Raw genomic sequence first — 20,894 nt, 5'->3', positions numbered from 1 at the left:
ATTGATTTTCGGGGAAACTAATGTCCTAATAATAGCTTGCAGTACTTACTTCCGTGTTGTCATGTCAAACCACAACAGAAAAAAATCAATTATGAAACTTATTTTTGTTAATTTTTGTTCACCAAGTTATAAGAATTAGTTAAACACAAAATAATTCATAAGTGAATATTTAAATGATACGGGTTAGCGTGAAATTCGTATTCTTGTTATTATGCCTGGGTCAGTCATTTAGCCATCTCCTTTAGTGCAACGTCAACCGAGAACGCCTTAAATTATTTTGTGAAAATTGATATTTTCATTTACCAGAAGTTTATGCATTATTTTGATGGAAATTCAAACACAAACTAATAGAAACTTTAAATAAATAATTTAATGTTATTTTGGGATCAAAGTACCACCGATTCGACTTCCAAGTTGCCAATACTATTAGTAATCTCTATAAGGAATTTCCAAGACAATACCAATGGCATAATGGGTAGATGCTTTTTGTTATTCAATGAGGAACAAGTAGCCTGCTTTAGTTACAGTAACTACTGCTAAGTAAGGGTTTCTGGTTTGATTTCGAGGTCCAACGATTTCTTCTTCCTGCTATTTATCTTCTACTACTTTCATATCATTTATCTCACGGCTAGCCCACTAGCTAGCAGACATTTGATAATTTTAAGCTTTTACCCTTGATTATTTTTTTTAAAATAGTGTGATCGATGGGGATTTTTGTCATTTTGTTTGTAATGATGTACTTAACGTCTGTGCCAATTTTCAGGTCTATGCAAATTATGTCAAGGTTGCAACTTAATTTCGTCTATTTTGACCAGGCTAGGAGTTGTCCTTTCATTTTCCACATTTACTAAAATTCTAAATTCGCTTTGTCATACTATGTATTACAAAACGCATACAGGTAGGTTTCATATCTTCTCGTTTCATAAAATAAAGACAAACAACTAAACTCTTAAAACAGTATAATTCTAAAAATAAAGAACCACATCATAACTTCTAAACAAAACGTATCAAAATTCACGACTACCCACAAAATGCACTTGAACATCAAAAGATATTCATTCATCCATTCTTATATTATACTGTGTAGAACAAAAATACTCTGTGGTATGAAATATGAGTAATCTCATATCTTTTGCCATGTTTGTTCAATAAGATCTGATTCAATACCACAAGTATATAGTTTCTGTAATTGCAATGCGGGTGGGTTGCGGTACTCCTGCCCTTGTGTGCTCCATAAACATATTGTTTGTTCATCCTTATGTTGTTGTTATATCAAATAAGTATGTAGTTTTGTATTGAGAGGTCTGGAAGTTGTGCTTGTACTTTTAACTATGTTATTTGAATTTGTTTGTTAAGTAGAAATCTTGATGATAATTTTAAGGATGTATGTATGCAGTACTAGCTTTTACGTACGGCTTCGCCTATGTTCCTGTGTAATGAAGGGTAGTGTATATACTATTCCAGACAATAATTTACTCCTATTTTAAATTTTATCTCAATCCCTTTAGCCGCTTTGACGTGAATGAGTAACAAACTTATACACAAAATCTCACGACAATTTTCGCATTTATTATTTTTCTTTGTTTGGGAGGCTTGTTATGTGAATTCGTGTTTAGTCCTTTAGGATCCTCGTTTGCTTAAGCTTAAACTGGTAGAACTGCACCTCTTACTATCTCTTGGGCCAGCAATCAGCAACTGACAGAAAGCATTTGAATGCAAATTCTCCGGTTAAAACTGGTTATCGGTGACACAAGTTTTTGACAAATTCATTAAAGGGGTAAAGACATTTCAAATCTTCTGAACTGAAAATAGACATCAAACAGATGTCTATTTTCACTTAAGCTCGTCACGAATTGACTCCCAAATCGATCGTTGAGAACGTTCAAATTCTCAGACAAACATCTCGACAAAGGATCACTTCTACTTACCCTAAATTCCAATCAAAACGCTTGTTTCTATTCAATAGTTGGTAATAGTTCTCACATGTACGAGACAGTAACCGAACGCGTCTAGTTTGGAGACTCTTGTAACTTTTAATTACAATCCGAAACTGTTAGTCTAACCGTTTTGTTGTATACTTCTGAAAGGGTTATATGTACTGAGTAATTTGAAACGCTGAATCAGTCTTTTACCTGGGGATAAGGACAGGTAGTGAGTGGAAAATACAGGCAGGCTGGTGTCAAGTAATGTTAGCATGTAATCACACTATCACACTTCTTTTTGAGGGAAGAAAATCATTCAATGATTTCTTCCGCCTTGGGTGAGGCCTTGAGGGAGTGTCAGACTCTTACTGACTAAAAACCTCCGCAGCTCCGGAACATTTAATATTATATTGAAAGTTTATTTTTTGGATGTTTGTCCGTCAATCACGCTGAAACTACTGAACGTATTTTAGTGAAATTTGGTATACAGACAGGGTATAAGCTGAGTTGGGTGGAAGGATAATTTTTCTTCCACAAGAACGCGAGTGAAGCCGCTGGCAGAAATTAGTTGAACTTATAAAGGTCACAGAAAACTGGTCTATGGAGGTCACTTCCAATTGACTGCTCTAGAAGTTATTGAAGGAGGTCTGATTATGTTTAGAATTAGATGATGAAGTCAGGAACAAACCAAAAATATTGTACTCGAACAAACCGCTGTAACATACTATATACATAAATTTATATGTTTGTGTCTTAAATCAATCAAGTCAAAACGTCAGAAGGGATCAGGATAAAATTTGGAACACAGATAGATAATGGTCTGGCCTACTTTATATCCCACGAGTAATCGGATAGGAGCAAAAATACATAAACAATGGACATTTAAAACTCCAACAAATCAAAATAATTTTATTATAACTTTCTTGAGACATACTAAGTTAATTATTATGTTATCGGCTTACGTAACTGTCAGTAGCAGTCGTGTGACGCGGAATGCTGCTCATGAATATGAGCCTCTAGCATGGCTTAAAACTAGTCGAGTTCCTCATCAAATAGTTTCGTGAGTAAGCCGATACTATAATAATTAAATCAAAATAAAATTGTAACAGAATAATGTTTTAATTTAATTATTTCAAAACAAACTGTTCAATCCCTAGCCATTGATTCTTACTAATTACGTCGGATACCAAAACACTATCAATTTATCTAGGACCGCTCAAATTTTAGCGTTAATTACTCTTTTAGTTAGGAAGCCACATAGTGCGGTTTCCATTATTTCCTAAATTACAAAACTGGACGTGGAGTATTGAATTAATGGAGTGTTCAAATATAGGGTCATTAAAATTTATGAATTTTGAGGTTATTGAGTTTCTGGTTCTTTATAACATTGTAGTTGGCTTTTGGTATTAGCAAGATGAAGCTTGTATTCACTTCCATACTTATTACTTATTTTGTGTGCTAGGAATGAAATATTTCTTCACAGGTTAATTGTTTAAACTAGCAGATAGAACGACGAGAAGACATTCGAAACAAATGTTTTGAATTTGTCTCATCATTAGATATCATTAAAAAAATATAGGTACATATGAGTGAAGTCTCCATTCAATTTATACTCTGTAACTATACATATATGCATGGGTTAGTATATACCTATGAATATAATGTATGTTTTGTGTACGTTTCACAAACGGCCGGAATCAGCTATTAGTGTTTCTGCTAATTTTAGCACAAATTTCATTTCATTTCATATCTATTATTTCTAGCAATGGTAAGCAGAGAACCACACACCACATATTAAATACTAGCTTCTGCTAACGGCTTCGCCCGCGTTCCTCGTGGGTTAAAAGTATCCTATTATTCAAGTCAGCTCATACCCTGTCTGTATACCAAATTTCATCAAAATCAGTACAGTAGTTTCAGCGTAATTGGCGGATAAACATCCAAACTATCACATTTATAATATTAGTGTCATCAAAATCCATTTATAGTTAATTATCCTTCATTTATATTAACAACTAATTATAATAAGTGCCAAGGCCAACAAAAACTTGTTGTTTACTTATCTTTAACCGACTTGCGAAGTTAAAATACTTCAAATGAAATATATTTTTAAAAATATCTCAGTATAAATACAATGGAATTACAAAACAGTTTTAAAAAGTCCCAAAAGTAACAATTAATATGCTCAGTGCGTGCGAAAAACGATGTTTCATTGTGTGAGTATCGAAGGCCCAATTACCCCACTTCCCAATTTTTCGTATCCTCAATTCCCCAATAACCCTTAAATTCCTAACCTTGGCTGGCAACGCACTTATAACGCCTCTGGCATTTCGGGTGTCCATGGTCGGTGGCAATTGCTTACCATCAGGTGATCCGTCTGCTTGTTTACCGGTTTATACCATAAAAAAAGAACTTAATAAATTCATTTACGCACGCATCTTACATAGTTGAATTACGCTGAAAAAAAAATAACACATTTCTTTATCTTCACGCTTATCTTCACTTCAATTGTTTTTTTATATGCAAAAAAAAAACAATTGCGCAAAGTATCTTTTAAGATATTATCATATTCCAACTACGGTGGGTTTACAGAACTAATCTCGGTTTGGTTGTAAAACTGTCGTAAGAAAACACAATCACCATGGTAACGAAATAAACATGGTTTCACCACAGCAAATAGCTTCAGGCGAAACGAAATGAAAAAATAACGGGTACATGTATAAATATAAAAATATGCCTGGTTTGTACTATATATTTAGGTATTAAATTTATTAATAAATTAAATTTTGATAACATCATTTTCATATCCGTCCATTTAACTAGCATTGGGCTTTGGTAGAGATATTCATAATCATATTACCCAACTGTCAATTTCAATAACCAATCTCAACTCAAAATCTTTTAGATTAAGATCGATCCAAAGATAAAATAAAATATGCCAGAACTACTCTAGACGACCATCCATCATTATCATCAGCCGGAAGATATCCACTGTTAAACAAAGGTTTCCATTTAGTCCTCCACGTACAACGACAAACCGCCACCTATACCCTTTGACTCCCCATCATCATCAAAATATTATCCATTAAAACATAATTACTCTAAGAACAATTATGACTCTCATGAGAACACTTCAACTTCACTTTCTCACACAAAAATTCATAAGCATTAACACCAAAACCGAATTCAAAAACACTTGTTCTAACACAAGTTAAACTTCCCTCTTTATTTCATACGGAACGGGAAATTGTATAAAAATTTTTGGCAACAAAATGTTCCCGAGGCCACTCAAAAACGGTAACAATCCCGCTTCCCGAAATAGCTTACTAACGTACATACTTCAATTTCGCCGGCAGTTTTCAAAAGTTATTAAATTTAATATACATTCTATGTTTTTGACATTATTTAACGGCTTACTGTGGCGGGTCATATGCAGAATTGTAACGGTAAATTACGAGTAATAACTTACATTCACTGTATGTACGAGGAAAATAGACTAAGTTATAAGAGAATAGCGCTTTTTAAACATTTTTTGTTTTTATAAAAATAAGTCGGGTTTTCCTTCCTGACGCTATAACTCCAGAACGCACGAACCGATTTCCACGGTTTTGCATTCGTTGGAAAGGTTTCAGGCTCCGTGAGGTTAATAGCAAAGAAAATCTAGGAAAATTTTCTAGAGAAAAGCAGGAAAACAGGGAAAATCATATACATATTTCTTTCTATTTCTTATCGGAGCCGACTCAACGCCAATAGATGTCGCGACAGGACCAGCTGTGTATGGCGAAAAGGATTGGCCATAGAAAGCTCAACGAAGAGACGAGTGGAAAGAAGGTAGGGAGGTCTTTGCCCTGCAGTGGGACGACCATGGCTGAATATTAAATAAAAATATTATCTTACCGCTACACAGTACAAAACAAAATCGCTTTAAACTGTTTGTAACTGTGTACGATTAGATCTTTAAAATTGCGTAACGATTTTTTTTTATTAAATAAAGTTGTTTTAGAATAAGTTATGTCTTTCGAATTTAATTTCTTTGAATTTAATTCGTAATAATCTAGGTTTGTCCCATGTGACCGCGTCTGGCTAGACTTCATACATACAGTGACAATTATAAAGAATACTATTCCCTAGTCACATTACTTGGTACAGGATCATTTAATTCTTAAATTCTTAGAATTAGTACCTAGCTCAGAATTGAACCTAGTTTTTAGAACTGATACAATCTATAAAAAAAGGTTAAAAGGTTTTGTAATGTTGTTGAAAGTCACAGTACATAATGCATGCCCTCTATATACCTACGTAACAAAATCAATATGGCGCCTACGAATGTCAATGAATGAGCTGTCAAAATGTGAAATGTCTCACAAAACACAATAAAATGTACCGCTTCACTGACTCGAAAAGGAGATGGCTAAATGACTGACCCAGGCATAATAATAAGAATACGAATTTCACGCTAACCCGTATCATTTAAATATTCACTTATGAATTATTTTGTGTTTAACTAATTCTTATAACTTGGTGAACAAAAATTAACAAAATAAAGTTTCATAATTGATTTTTTTCTGTTGTGGTTTGACATGACAACACGGAAGTAGGTACTGCAAGCTATTATTAGGACATTAGTTTCCCCGAAAATCAAATCGAAATAATTAAACGAACATCAATTTTTAATAACGGTAATATAATGACTTTTTTCTGAAACCAAATAATTGTAAATGTTTTGATCGACACAAAATATATATTTCGTATAAGATTGCACAATCTTACTATATATTTTGTGTCTGTCCTTGGTTACTTTGTGTTCATTATCTAGTATAAGCAGAATTGTTTACCTATCTACCTCATATATAAATAACTTTCGGCTCAGGTTCATCAAAACGCCTTGGTAAAAGTTCAGAGCAATGTTGTATTTTGAAGTTTTTGTAACGTTGTTTGACGTAGGAGCGCTACTTTATTTTCAGGATTGCGCAGATATGCCAAGTTTCTGGACTTTCTTAACTACAAAATATCAATCTTTAATTATGCGGCTTTATTTATTGCTAGGTACCATATTTATACAATATTTATTTGTACGGGTTACGACGTCCATACTTTGGTTTAGCCATGTCCTTTGACAATAAATTTTATGATTGTGAAAGCCTTACAATGAACGTAATCAAGAATATCATTTGGACTGACTTAGGTCGTGAAAGTCACAAGTTTCGATGTCCATTTAAAAAAGAATTTCAAAATAGAAAAACTATTTTTTTTTTCATATTACTTACTACATGTGACTTTCTATAAAATTACATAGGTACTATTTCGTGAAAGGTCAATGGCACAGCAATTTTAGACAAATTCAGATATATTTCAATGATAAAAATTATGAAAAGTGACTGTTAATAGTTTAGGCTTGGTTCAAATCCTATTAATCATGGTGATCATAGTTTGGCAAGCTAAACATGGTTTAGCTGCTGTCTATGTATATATTTTGTATCATATAATGGGGCTGTCATGTTCCTATTAGGAAAAAAGCCCTAATAAAAATTTAGATAAAAAAACAAAAAATGGTGATCATAGTCATCGTCATCATATCTACCGCAAGACTTGCCTCGCAATATATGCCCGATGACTTCTAGATAGGACATTAATTTTGTTGTCTTCAAGATTATTTTATTTTTCTATCCCTTTAACTGAATATTGTTCTCACATAGTTGAAGCATCGAAACAATTTAACCAAGAATTGTACGGTGAATCTGATTGAAAAAGAGTAACCTCCATAAGTTACTCTGTTTCTTACTCGTTCTTCTCCATGGTCTGGTCTTATATGAGGTCTGACCGACAGACAGACATTATTAATATTATTATATTTGCTTTGATGTTCAAAAGTGCCTTCCTGATCTAATTGAAATAAGTATTTTTTACTTTTGATTTCTTTAACATTTGAAAGCGATCACAACAATAGTTCCACAAAACGCTGCTCCCACAAAATTGGACCAAACACCAGACAGCATGCAAATTTCCGACTAAAACCCACTTTAGTTCATTTTTTTTATGAAAAACGTTTGAATTTTAGCGGCGTGGAGTGTATTATGCTAATATTTTTCACGTTTAATGAATTGTACAAAGCATCGACCATGTTTGAAAGAACTTTCGACTTTTCAAAAGGTATTATTTATTGTGCATAAGTGTTATTTTCCTTTGTACCGCTAAGTATTATATTTTACGTGTAATATATGGTGGCGTTCAATTGAGAGGTGTTATAAATTCTTTGAAATATTGTTTCTTAGTAAAATATTGTTTGAACGGTTTTGTGATAAAGTTACACTTGTTTTTTATGACTTGTTTGTGATTGTGACTGCCTCGTTGGCTGACTGGTTGCAAGTGCGAATGCCAAGGGGTTGGGCGAAGTTCGTGAAAGGTCAAAATATTTAGGTTGTTCGAAAATTTCCCATTACAGCACGGAGTCTGGAAATGTGCCCAGTATATAGTAATAGGCTTACTCCCTATTAGATGGGACTTATAATATTAATTGTGAAAAGTGGGTGTACATTGTACAGTGGCATTACGTGCCATAATGTGCACCTCTGCCTACCCCTTCGGGGATAAAAGGCGTGACGTTGATGATGCTAGATTGTAACAATGACTGTCTTGTTAGAATATCGACATAAGTTTAGCTAGAATTGGTCCTACGGTTAAACTAGGTGACACTCCAACTCATCATGTGGGCATCGTAAAAGTTTCCTAAAAGACTACACGTTTGACAGAGGTCAGGTAGGTAAAACCTCTTATGTAGATAAGGTCCATAATCCAACAACGGACTGTCACAAACCTTTAATGTTGAATTTAAAGGGAGGTAAAGGGACACTGTTATATTTCAAAAAATCTTATTTAGTGACTGCCTCGTTGGTCGAGTCGTCGTAAGTGCGACTGCCAAACAAGGGGTCTCGGCTTCGATTCCTGGGTCGGGCAAAGTATTTCTGGGCTTTTTTCGGTTTTCCGAAAATTTCTCAGTGCTAGCACGAAGTCTGGAATTACATGCCACCTATTTCACATGGGACTAATAACATAAATGGTGAAAAGTGGGTGTACATTGTACAGTGTGCACCTCTGCCTACCACTTCGAGGATAAAAGGCGTGACGTTGAGTGAGTGAGTTATTTAGTCACAAGTCTGATGATACTGATGTAGTCATATTATGACTACGACGTAGGGTTGGCGTGGTAGCTGGGCTGCCAAGCAACGTGTAGCGGGTTAGATTCCCGTACGGAGCAAATCTTTGTGTGATCCACAAATTGTTGTTCCGAGTCTGGGTGATATGTGCATGTGAACTTGTATGTTTGTAAACGTACCCACCCACGATCCAGGAGAAAATAATAGTGTGGAGAAACGTATTTTTTTTTAAGATTGCAAAACGTTTTATTATAAAATGTCTCTATTAAAGTTAAAGATCCAGAAACATCACAAACTATCTGTTCTTTTTCGATCGAGCACAAAGACAATATTATAATATTATTATAACTTTTGTGAGACACAAATTAATTATTATGCTATCGACTTACTTTACTCACGTAACTATTTGACGAGGATTTCTATTAGTTTAAGCCATGCCAGAGGCTCATATTTATAGGCAGTAGCAGTGCGACAATCACCACGTCGTGGGTCGCCTAATGCTAAATAATAATAAGACAATATTTAATAGAAACTAGAACAGCAAAACTACTTGTGTCAGCACACTCATAAATAAACACACACACACACACATAAATTTTAATTTCCCACACTACACCGCATACATAACTTGTTTATTCAGGTTCTCTAGAAATGTCTAGCGTTGTCTTATTTTAATTTTTATACGTTGGTACTTATTAATATGAGTCATTATATAGTGTATATTCCGTATGTTTGTTGGTTTGTTTGCTTTTAAGAACGCTCTATACTCTAACTCCTTGGGCTCGCTGTCATTGCAGCGGTAAGTCCCCTCTTTGAGGAGTGGCTAGAGAGGCGCCATGGCATCCTCACCTACCGCCTGACACAGGTGCTTACCGGACACGGGAGTTTCGGTAGGTCGTCCTGTTTCGGATTGGGCAGGAGGAAACGCCCGGGTGTCATCATTGTGAGGACCGCCCGGAGGACACGGTGGAACACACGGTTGCGGTCTGCCCTGCGTGGGCTGAACACCACCGTGCCCTCGTGCCTCGACAAGCAGAAGTAGGAATGGGGTGGTTTTTAGTTAGTGTCAGTCTGACACTCCCTCTCGCTTAGCCCAAGGCGAGAGAAGTCATTGGATGATTTTCTTCCCTCAAAAAAAGGCTCTAACTCCTACATCTTTTTGTCTTCCTAATCTACCAGAAGTCAGTAATAGTTTTTTTATGATTATATTTACTTTGCCCTGTTTATTGGGGTCAAATTTAGCCATTCTAATTTTACCAATTTCCACGTGACAGGAATATTTGGCATATTTGGTACACACTTAATCTTGATGACTATATTGTACATAATTGTGGTTTACCTTAAATGGTAGAAATAGCTCATTAAAATACTCACTGAAAAAATTTACGTGTGCTACAGTTTTCGTTGAGCACCAAATGTAGCAAGAGGTATTTTTGTCCAATCACTGCAGCTGTCAAATATTGAACATCCAATGGTGTGACACTAGCTAATTCCATATTGGACGTAAAACGAGACGTTCACTAATACCATCTAGTGAGCCAAAATCCAGTATGATTAAATGTAAATCTGAGGAATATAAGGTCGGGTTAACGAATATAGCTTTAAAACTAAATACTTTACCAACAATACGATTATTTTGATTCTATTACATAACAGTAATTGTGTACAGTTTATGAATACCTAAATTGTCAGTTGTTGTTTTTATGTCTAAGATGATAAATAAACTAGCCGCCAGTCAGTCTCGGTTTTTATAAATTTTGTAAATTAATATTTTTGAGTTTTTTCTAGTAAGCGTCGACAGAATGGAGTGTGGATAGTGGCTAGTGACAATAGGTTCATATTCAGTTCATTCATATTACGTGAGGTTATTATCAGAACTGCTGAACACTATGCGTAAAACTATGTTTTTTATATGGAAAGATGCGTGCTATGGATAGCTTCCCTACTTTCGATACATTGCATACTCAAGCTGCGCTTCTTTCTCGCACAGCTTCTTTGCTACGGCGCGGCGGCGCGTTTTCATAGCATAGCTACATAGCTTAGTATCCGTGGAAACGGTCACATACTTTCACAGCTTACCTATTACATCTTCGTAGTATAGCTACATAGCACATCTCTGAAGGACAAGCACCCTTACAATGGAATTTAGCCAGTCTACCCTTTCAAGGATCCAGGTATAAAAGACGAGATATTATGATTTGCATATTATTGTCTTTTTAATTTCTACATATTAAATTCTTAAGTTCTTTAGGGTAGTAGGAAAATACAACTAACTTATATTGATACTAGGTTCTGCCATCGGCTACGCTCGCATTCTCGTGGAATAAAAAGTAGCCTGTGTTATTCCAGACTATAATCTTCCCCTGTTCCTAATTTCATTCCAATCCCTTCAGCCGTTTTGACGTGATTGAGTGACAAACACACAACCTCACAAGCTTTCGTATTTATAATATTATCAACAAAATGTCTACCTACTACGTCTAGACGCATTGATCAAATGCTTATTGTAATATTCCTACCTATAATCATTCACACTTAATAAAAACATAAATAATTACCGTAAAAACTTTAATTAAACTTATTCAAATAGGTATGCACACATTCAAACTAAAGGATTTTCCTTGTGTATATAATTTTAAAGGTAAACAATGTTGCAATGCAACGTTACGTCTTTAATCCCCGACGAGGTAAGCAGAGGTGCACATTACACGTAATGCCGATATACAATGTACACCCACTTTTCACCATTTGTGTTTGTGTTATAAGTCCCATGTAATAGGGGTAAGCCTATTGCTATATACTGGGCACAATTTTAGACTTCGTGCTACTACTGAGTAAAATTCGTAAAACCGAAAAAAAAACCAGTAACACTTTGCCCAAAGTTCAAGTCAAAGTGTTAATGGTTTTTTTCGGTTTTACGAATTTTTGCCCAAAGTTCAAGTCAAAGTCAAATCATTTATACCAATTAAACCATATTATACTTAGGTACTTTTGAAACGTCAACAAAGAAAGAAATATGAAGCTAGGAGCCCAATCCGAGAATCGAACCTGAGACCCCTTGTCCGGGAGTTGCACTTGCAACCACTCGACCTATGAGGCAGTCAACGGTCACCGTAAACAATGACTTGTCGTGAATATTTTAAGGCTTCTTGTCGAAGAACCCTTTTAGCTCCTGTTTGGGTGTTGTATCTCAAATCCCATAAGAATACGCTAAAGTAGGTAAACGGGGTGTAAGTCCCGAGTGACAATATTCAATGTGTTGGGGCGAGCGATCGACCTCATGATCACGCTTAACCAATGGGATGGAACGTGTTTTTTACACGATTTGGGCAAATATTGATAATGAAAAGAAAAGGAATATACAATGTGATAGGGGCGAGACTTCTAACCCGTTAAGGCTGAGTACTACATCTAATTTTATCGTCAAAAAAAATAATATGGGGGGTTGAACCCCTAATTGAAAATATTGAAAAATTGTGATTTTTTCGGTAAAAATAATTCACAAATGATTTTTTGTATCTCACCAAAACATTATCAAACATATGAAAAAAGTTATGAATTAGTTAGCCAAGGTTATTAGCTACCGTTTGTTTTTTTTCAATGTTTCTACGACGCATACAACCTTTGATAGCAATAAAAGTAAAAAAAATTAAAATAGCCATAATTTTTAGGGATGGAAACCGCTTCAACCCCTGACTTTTGTCGATAAAATTAGATGTAGAACTCAGCCTTAACGGGTTAGAAGTCTCACCCCTATCACATTGTATAAGGCTTACTATCCTCGAAGAAGTAAGCAGAGGTGCATGTAACAGACACTTTTTTATGTAATAAGCCGGTAAACGAGCAGACGGATCACCTGTCCACCATAAGCAGTCGCCGCCGCCCATGGACACTTGAAACACCAGAGGCGTTACAAGTGCGTTGCCGGCTTTTTCGAAGTTAGGAATTAAAGGGTTGTTGGGGAATCGGAGATTGGGAAGATTAGGAAGGGAGGTAATTAGGGGTAACTATATTTTGCGTTGTTTGGTGACCGAGTAAATCAAGTATTGGGATTCTATTCTCAAGTCAGGTAAACTATTCAACCTGGTTACTTTATAAATAAATGTAAAAAAATATTAAACTATTTTAAGAAAAGGTTATTATAATATCTGTGATCGGAATCATTTCCTTTTTTTTTAAACTTAATGTAATTAATATGCTTTGTGAAACAATGAAATCGCTGTGGGAACCATGTTGTATATAAATATTGTAAGACCTGAGATAATTTTTAGTTACCTAAAGATTAGCGACTTCTGTGCACGTTCTTCGTTGAAAACCTTCGATCTGCCAACGAAGTGACCTTTTGCTCCAAATTTAATGGTAAATCCAATACCTACTTATTTTATAGTGTCTTTCTCAAAGTCAAAGTCAAAGTCAGTTATTTATTTGAATTAGACCAGGAAGGAAGTTTTAAACGTCAAAGCAAATGTAATAATATTAATAACGTCAGTCTGTCGGTCAGTCCTCTAGTGAAGCTATTTGCTCGTTCCAAAGTGTAGATTCCTATGGAGAAGAACGAGCAAGAAACTCCATAGGTTACTCTTTTCCAATCAGATTCACAATACAATTCATGGTTACATTGTTTCGATTGCTTCAACTATGTGCGAACAATGTAAAACTAATACCCCCTTGTTTTATAGTGTCTTTCTCCTTTTATATATGATTATATATATAACAGTTTCTTTTGTCATAGAGCACTAGAGCATCATGTATGCTGCCACGGTGGTGAACATTATCAACTTGGTCCAGACTGGCCTGAGCTACCTGGCCATGGTACAGTTCTCTGCATATTTATGGCCACCAGATGCTGTCGTTCAAGGTATTTTTGTTTGTTTTAATTACACATTAGTAGCCTTCTGCGGCTTTCATCAAAATCAAAATCAAATCGTTCTGTAGTTTCAGCGTTTTTGATGGACAAACATCCAAACAAACAAACTTTCACATTTATAATATTAGTGTGATTAACAAATTTCATTCTTTCTAATGTCGTGGTGGCTCGGAGGTTTAAGACGTCTGCTTCTCATGTATGAGAATGCGGTTAGGTTGTAGTTAGGCGGGTGAATCAAGGAAGGCACGTTCTTTTGGAAACAGCACGCATTGTGAGGAGGTTTCTGTCTCTAGAGCCATTACCACCGGTAGCTTGGACCATGCTCCCACTACTGGTCGGCTTTTAATATTATTTTTTCTTTTGTATATACAAATATTTTAATGCACACTAACTTTTGTCCTATTTTCTATAAATAACAATTATGTCTTTCGTATTGCAGATGGAGCTATCTTCGACTACATTATAGTAGGTGCTGGAACTGCCGGTAACGTGCTAGCCAACAGACTAACTGAAGATAAACACGTGAACGTCCTACTGATAGAGGCGGGTGGAGACGCTCCAATAGATGCCGTTGTAAGTATAAGATCAGTGTCTATAAATAAAAAGTAAAGAGAAATTATTTATATTGATCATTTTGCTCTGATGCTGTGAGGAGTGTTAAGTTATAAGGGTATTAGCCTTTGGCTAAAAACTGGTGTTAATCACAGACTTTAATAAAAGCCGAAAAATCAACAATAAGAAATAATTTGAGTAAGCGAGACCCGAATTTTATTATAAGTTATCAGTTAGTCAAAATATTTAACACATGAATTACATCCTGTACACTAGTAATGTCAATATATGTAATATTTTCATAATTCCTTAATTTTTCAGGTGCCCGGCTGTGCAATATTCTTAAAGCAATCAAACTACGACTGGAATTATACGACGGAGCCCTATGTGGTTAACAAACAGTGTCATCAAAAACCTTACCATGAACCGAGTTCTGGCAAAATGTTAGGAGGCACCAGCTCTCTGAACTATATGCTGTACTCTCGAGGGCATCCCACAGACTATGACAACTGGGCGAGTATAACTGACGATGCAACCTGGAAATGGGAGAACGTACTCCCATATTTTAAGAAAAGTGAAAGAATTGAGGACCCCGTCTTCCTTTCATCGGACGGTATGGCTAATCACGGTTCAAAAGGATTCGTAGGATTAACGAAAGAACCCAGTCCACAGTCAGATCATGTTTTGAAAAGCTTTGAGGAACTTGGACATGATGTAACTAACGATTCCACAACAGGTTTCGGCTATGCCGATTCCTGGGTTTATATTGGAAAGGGTGGTCGACAATCTACTGCTATGACTTACTTAAATCCAGCCAAACACCGTGAAAATTTACATCTATTGAAAAAGGCTCACGTAACTAAAATAAATTTCGATCAAAACAAGAATGCTGAAGGCGTGGAAGTTATTTTAGAAGATGGTAAAACTATTCATGTAAAAGCGTCGAAAGAAGTTATTCTATCTGCTGGTGCATTCGGTTCAACTAAGATACTTTTATTATCAGGAATTGGCCCAGAGAAAGAGCTAAAAAGTAAAAATATTGATTGCGTAGCAGATCTACCAGTTGGAAAAAATTTACAAGACCACACTGGTGTAGTTTTGGTGTATTCTATGGAAAAAGCTGGTCGGTTGATTACGAACCCTAATAAACACCCAGCGGCTCCTGTAATAGGATATGTAGCTTTGCACAAAAGCCATAAGCATCCAGATTACCAAACAATGTCGTTTTACGCGCACTCGAGGCTCGTATTGTACTTTTGTTCCTTCGCCTACAGATTGAGTTACGAGATCTGCGATAAAATATTCACAAGCAGTATGGGAAAATATGATTTCTTTACCGAAATTGTTAATTTAAATCCAAAATCTAGAGGCGAAGTGACTTTAAGAAGTTCTGACCCAATGGATCCTCCTATTATTAAGACTGGTTATCTAACAGAAGATGATGATATTGATAACTTGGTGAAATATATGAAGCGAGTGTCACCTATTGGAGATACGACGTATTTCAAAAGCATTGGTGCAGCGGAGATAGATCCTACACTGGATCATTGTTCTGATTTTAAGAAAGGCACTGATGAATACTGGAAGTGCTATGTCAGTTGTATGTTTACTGGTTTAAGTAATTATGTTGGAACTTGTGCAATGGGTAGCGTTGTTGATAGTAAATTAAAAGTTATTGGTGTACAAAGATTAAGAGTTGTTGATGCAAGTGTTATGCCTGTTATAACTCGAGGAAATACCGAAGGTCCAGTTACAATGATTGCCGAAAAAGCTGCCGACTTCATCAAAGAAGATAATCGTGATAAATGTTAATGAAATTTTTGTTGTACTTTCTTATTTGTTTTTACTTGTTTAGTTATTAAAGTAATCTTTAAAATTCTCATTTTTTGTTATGTTCTTTGTGTCCTTTAAACTATTTTTAATATTTAGGTTAGATAAATAGAATTCGAAATAAAACACGTCTGAGTCTACGTCTGCTTAGTATGAGCTAAAATCTACAGCGTGTTATTTTTCTTCCCCTTTATTTTTTCTTTAGTATAAATAGTTAATCTCCGACTACACACGCAACGTTGGCAGTTACGCAGAAAATAAACCTTGCAAAAAACACCCACATACATAAACTGGGTAAAACACCGTATTCGTATTTACTATTCAACAAAGGGTTAACGTTTATTGCCCCTCGACCGTTGAATATACCGCAGAACCGGATTTATCCAGATATCCACGCCGTCGCTAAACCAGTTCAAACCGCTTCATACCGGATAGGACCGGTAAACAGCTAGAAAATAGCGGAAATTATCGGGAATATAAGGCGGTGTTTTGTGTTTATTTTCTTTGGATACTTTGCGGTTTACTTTTCTTAACGTTTCTTTTTAAGATTCAATTTAACTTGTAAATTACCTTGGATATAACTGTTTCTTTGGAAAAAATCTATGAATCCTAATAGGACAATCGACTTAATAACACCATCGCTTCTAACTATTCCAACCTCCAATCTCCCAAAGCGAAGCTCTGCTAACAAGACAATTGACAAATCCTTAGGGAGGTCTTCACGATCTCGTGACGTAATACACAATGAATAAAAGATCGTGCTGTGTAAAGTGACCCTCAGCCTAAGGTCATCAGGAATCACGTGTCGTATTGAGGAACTCAGGTTATGGTACAAAAGTAACTCTAGCTTGTTCGACATCGCATAATTGATATACGAACATGACATTACGCCTGTTTCTGGGATTAAATAGACAGGTAGACGTGTGTCAGTAATCATTTGCAATTGACAGCTCTTTTCCAAGGCTATTAAGGACTGTTTTGGCGTGTCTGTTTTGTGGGTGGAATAATTTCGGTTGTATTTCTTTTTGCTACGCAGAGGAGTAGTTCCGTCGTACGTTTGTTAGTAAGAACTGATGAATATGAGCCGTTGAACTAGATTACAAGAGAAGGCAACATATTTATGGCATGTTCCAATTTAGATAGAAATTCTCATTTGTTACTTAGAAATGCTCAAGACTTAAGATAGAGTTAATACAATAGCATTCTATTGCGTAGATATAGGGTTCATTTTTGAAAAACAAAACTATCCTTTTCTCGATCATAAATTGTAAAATATTCTAAGCACCTGTTTCACCACCTTAAGTAAGGTCAAGTATCCGATATATTTATGTAACAGATAGTTCAAATTAAGTCCTCAATTAAAATCTGGTACTATAGCGGCCATATAGATATTTTGAAACCCTTTTTAACTGGGAAAATCATCCAATTACTTCTCTCTGGGGCGAGGTGAAAATGAGTGTCAGATTCTTAGTGACTAAAAACCTTGCATTCCTATTCCAGCTTTTTTAACCGCTAGGTAGTCCGCAGCTCCGGATTGAAAAAGAAGGTAGGTTTCAGTACATATTTAATTTCTAAATGATCCAACAAATCGTCGAGCAAGCTGGCAATGTTATCTATCCATCTGTTTCCACAACAAAAATGTCGAAAGGCATCATCTAAAACGTCTGTCATTTCTGGATGTCTTCTCATTTCGCGGCTCAACGACTCTATTCGCTTTGATTCCCTTCATTATCTTGAAGTATGCTTTGTAGAAATGGAAACCATTTCGGATATACATTCGGAGCCTGCTTAAAAACGTTTGTTTAGTTATTTAGGGTGTGACGCCCCTGTATTAGGATTTGTAATGGAGATTTCTTTGTGTAATGCGGATATTTATTTATTAAATTGTTTTTTCTTTTATGAAACTTATATTCAATGATATTTGAAACGGCTTGGGAACGTAGTCACGTTTAAAATATCTGACTTTGTGAATTTAAAAATTAAAGTGGTAAATTAATTATTATGTTAAATCGGCTTACTCACGTACAATACGTACATGTTTGATAAGGAACTTGAATAGTTTCAAGCCATGCTTGAGGCTTTTATGAGTAGCATTCCGCGCTGCTACTAGAGTAAGCCACAACTAACACTAACATAATATTTAATTTAGTATGTCTCACGAAAGTTATAAAAATGGCTGTGACATACGGACGGACAGACAGACATGACGAATCTATAAGGGTTCCGTTTTTTGCCATTTGGCTACGGAACCCTAATAACAGTGGTGTTTTACCCTATTTTTTTAAAGAGTAGCAATGTATTTTCTTTCTCGTTCTTTCTCCGAACCGAATTTACGTTTTGGAAGAGCTAGCTTCATTGACGGACAGACTGACAGACCAATTCTGTTTTGACGTTTCAAACTTGAACGTGTGTAGATTAATTGAAATTTTCAAAGAACTTGAAATATCTTAACTGGTTGTCGTGCAACGTGTAACGGTCTCGATCGTTCTGCACGGAGCAAACTGACTAGTTAGTAAGTAGCAACTCTTAATGTAATCCACAAATTGTTGTTGCGAGTCTGGGTGTCATGTGTATATTTATGTGAACTTGTATGTTTGTAAACGCACCCACGACACAAGAGAACAGGGGCAATGTTTTAGAAAAATGTTTGTATCTCTACATAGCCAAAGAAGCATTATTTTCACTAATTAGTACTTAACTTATGAATTTTGTAAAATCTCAGAGATTTTTAAAACAACGGCCGTCTGTCATCCGTCAAAAACTAACTTGACAGCTAGTTAGAGAGTTGCTTAAATAAACTCTAAGTTAAGCTAGAATTCTAAGTTAAATTAAACCGATAATCAATTACAGTCAAAAAGATTTTATCAAGAGTTTGCGGTTGATAAAAGAAAGTTTATCAAAGTAAACTAATTAGTGTTATTATTGTTTAAGCTAAAACTCATCTTAGGATTAGGTTTTATGTTTCTTATATTTATTTAGTTACTAGTACTACACATTGTGAGCTATATTGTTACCGTGGGATACATCCATAGTCACAAACTTTCGCATTTATAATATTAGTAGGATAATAAATTTAGATAGCTTCCCAATCTCCTATTCCCCAACCACTCTTAAAATCCTAATACTCAAAAAGCCAACAGCGCAGTTGTAACGCCTCCGGTGTTTCGGGTGGGCGGCGGCGATTACTTACCATCAAGTGATCCGTCTACTCGTTTACCGGTTTATTCCATAAAAATAAATTAGTAGGATTATAAGTTAGGTCACCTCTGCCTATCTATTTAGGAATTACATGGCAATATTCGTTATGAGTATATCTGGTAAATTTTATAATGCTGTTTAATTTGTAAATAATACTTTTAACCGATATTAAGCCTTTGACCTTAACCTTTGGTTTTACTTTTAAAAGACCTTTGTTTAAGTTTTAACTTTTAAACAACTTATTCGAGTTTTATATTCTAAAAGAGATAGATAGGACCCTTAAGTCTTTACAGATTTCCAATAAAAAGTAACTGATATTGAGTTTGAGACCTAACATACTATGTAAATCTAAGTAATTGTATGTGATTTTTAAAAAAGAGTTTTTATTTCGCAAATTGCCAATATCGATAATAATAATATGAAGCCAAGCAATGATTCTTGTGAGTACTTTATTTTTCTTAGATACTCGTTTCTTTTTACGTTATTTTCATACACTTTATAACAAATAATGGTACGTCTCTGATTGAAAAATATACAAGTAAGACTTAAATCTTTGACAGTCGACTTAGTGCTTGTTAACCGAATTCAACAAAGAAGGAGAGTCTCAGTTTAACCTGTATATATGTTTGTTTATGCACGATTATCTCGCGTTTGGTTGAACTGATTTTGATGCGGTTTTCAGCATAGTATTTTTTATCTCTCTCTCTTTCTTTCATTATAATTTCCCACACTTAAGTAAAGTAAACTTAAAAATAATAAAATTAGAGGCGGTTCCTTCTTGAAAACACAATTTATTTGATCATTAAAAAAGCTAACGTGATCCTAGTTGGACTTCACAGGTTAGTCACAGGTTCAAATCTTGCCTATATTATTAAATTTCCAAAACTCCTTTAAGTAGAAAACGCGACACAATGTATCATAGTGGCAACAGCATCTATATTTCAAAGTAAATAGCTATGAGAGGCCACTGTAAACTGTCTCTCTGTTATATTCCTTTAATTCAATACTAGCTTCGGAATACGGTGACAATATTGCAGTCAGGACAACACATTTTGCAAAATATTATAAAAATAGCTTTTGCCAGCGGCTTTGTCTGCGTTCCCGTGGGATAAAAAGTATTCTATCACCTAAGTCAGCTCATACCCTGTCTGTGTACCAAATTTCATAAAAATCTGATCAGTAGTTTCGACGTTATTGACGGACAAACATCCAAACAAAGAAATTTTCACATTTTTAATATTAGTGTGAAGTGTGATGTGATGACTGCATTAATGGTGCGGTGCCTGGCAACCGGCTACCGCGTAAGTGTAGCAGGTTCGATTGCTGAACGAAGCAACTCTTTGCAAGAATTCACAAATTCATTATGTCAGA

The 20,894-nt window shown here is 35.3% G+C and overlaps 2 protein-coding genes across 5 annotated transcripts in view; one reads left to right on the top strand and one right to left on the bottom strand.

Annotated features, from left to right (window-relative positions):
• The window catches only part of LOC118271123 (immunoglobulin superfamily containing leucine-rich repeat protein), a 380,874-nt gene that overhangs the window by 159,302 nt on the left and 200,678 nt on the right, over positions 1-20,894 (bottom strand). The gene's annotated exons all lie outside the window — the stretch shown is intronic.
• On the top strand, positions 13,341-16,377 carry LOC118271124 (ecdysone oxidase-like). The gene is made up of 4 exons (XM_035587063.2): positions 13,341-13,435; positions 13,809-13,934; positions 14,383-14,516; positions 14,817-16,377. The coding sequence occupies exons 2-4, from the start codon at positions 13,823-13,825 to the stop codon at positions 16,305-16,307; spliced, it is 1,737 nt and encodes a 578-aa protein (XP_035442956.2). The 5' UTR covers positions 13,341-13,435; positions 13,809-13,822; the 3' UTR covers positions 16,308-16,377.

The sequence above is a fragment of the Spodoptera frugiperda genome, chromosome 9, assembly GCF_023101765.2.
Source record: "Spodoptera frugiperda isolate SF20-4 chromosome 9, AGI-APGP_CSIRO_Sfru_2.0, whole genome shotgun sequence".
Taxonomy (NCBI): domain Eukaryota; kingdom Metazoa; phylum Arthropoda; class Insecta; order Lepidoptera; family Noctuidae; genus Spodoptera; species Spodoptera frugiperda.
This window is presented reverse-complemented; position numbering and strand designations above follow the sequence as displayed.

Bases quoted from the DNA above. Each gene is read 5' to 3' on its own strand.
- LOC118271124 (XM_035587063.2), top strand. From the start codon at position 13,823: ATGTATGCTGCCACGGTGGTGAACATTATCAACTTGGTCCAGACTGGC. The intron at 13,935-14,382 runs GTATTTTTGTTT...TTCGTATTGCAG, and splicing joins ACCAGATGCTGTCGTTCAAG to ATGGAGCTATCTTCGACTAC. The intron at 14,517-14,816 runs GTAAGTATAAGA...TTAATTTTTCAG, and splicing joins ACGCTCCAATAGATGCCGTT to GTGCCCGGCTGTGCAATATT.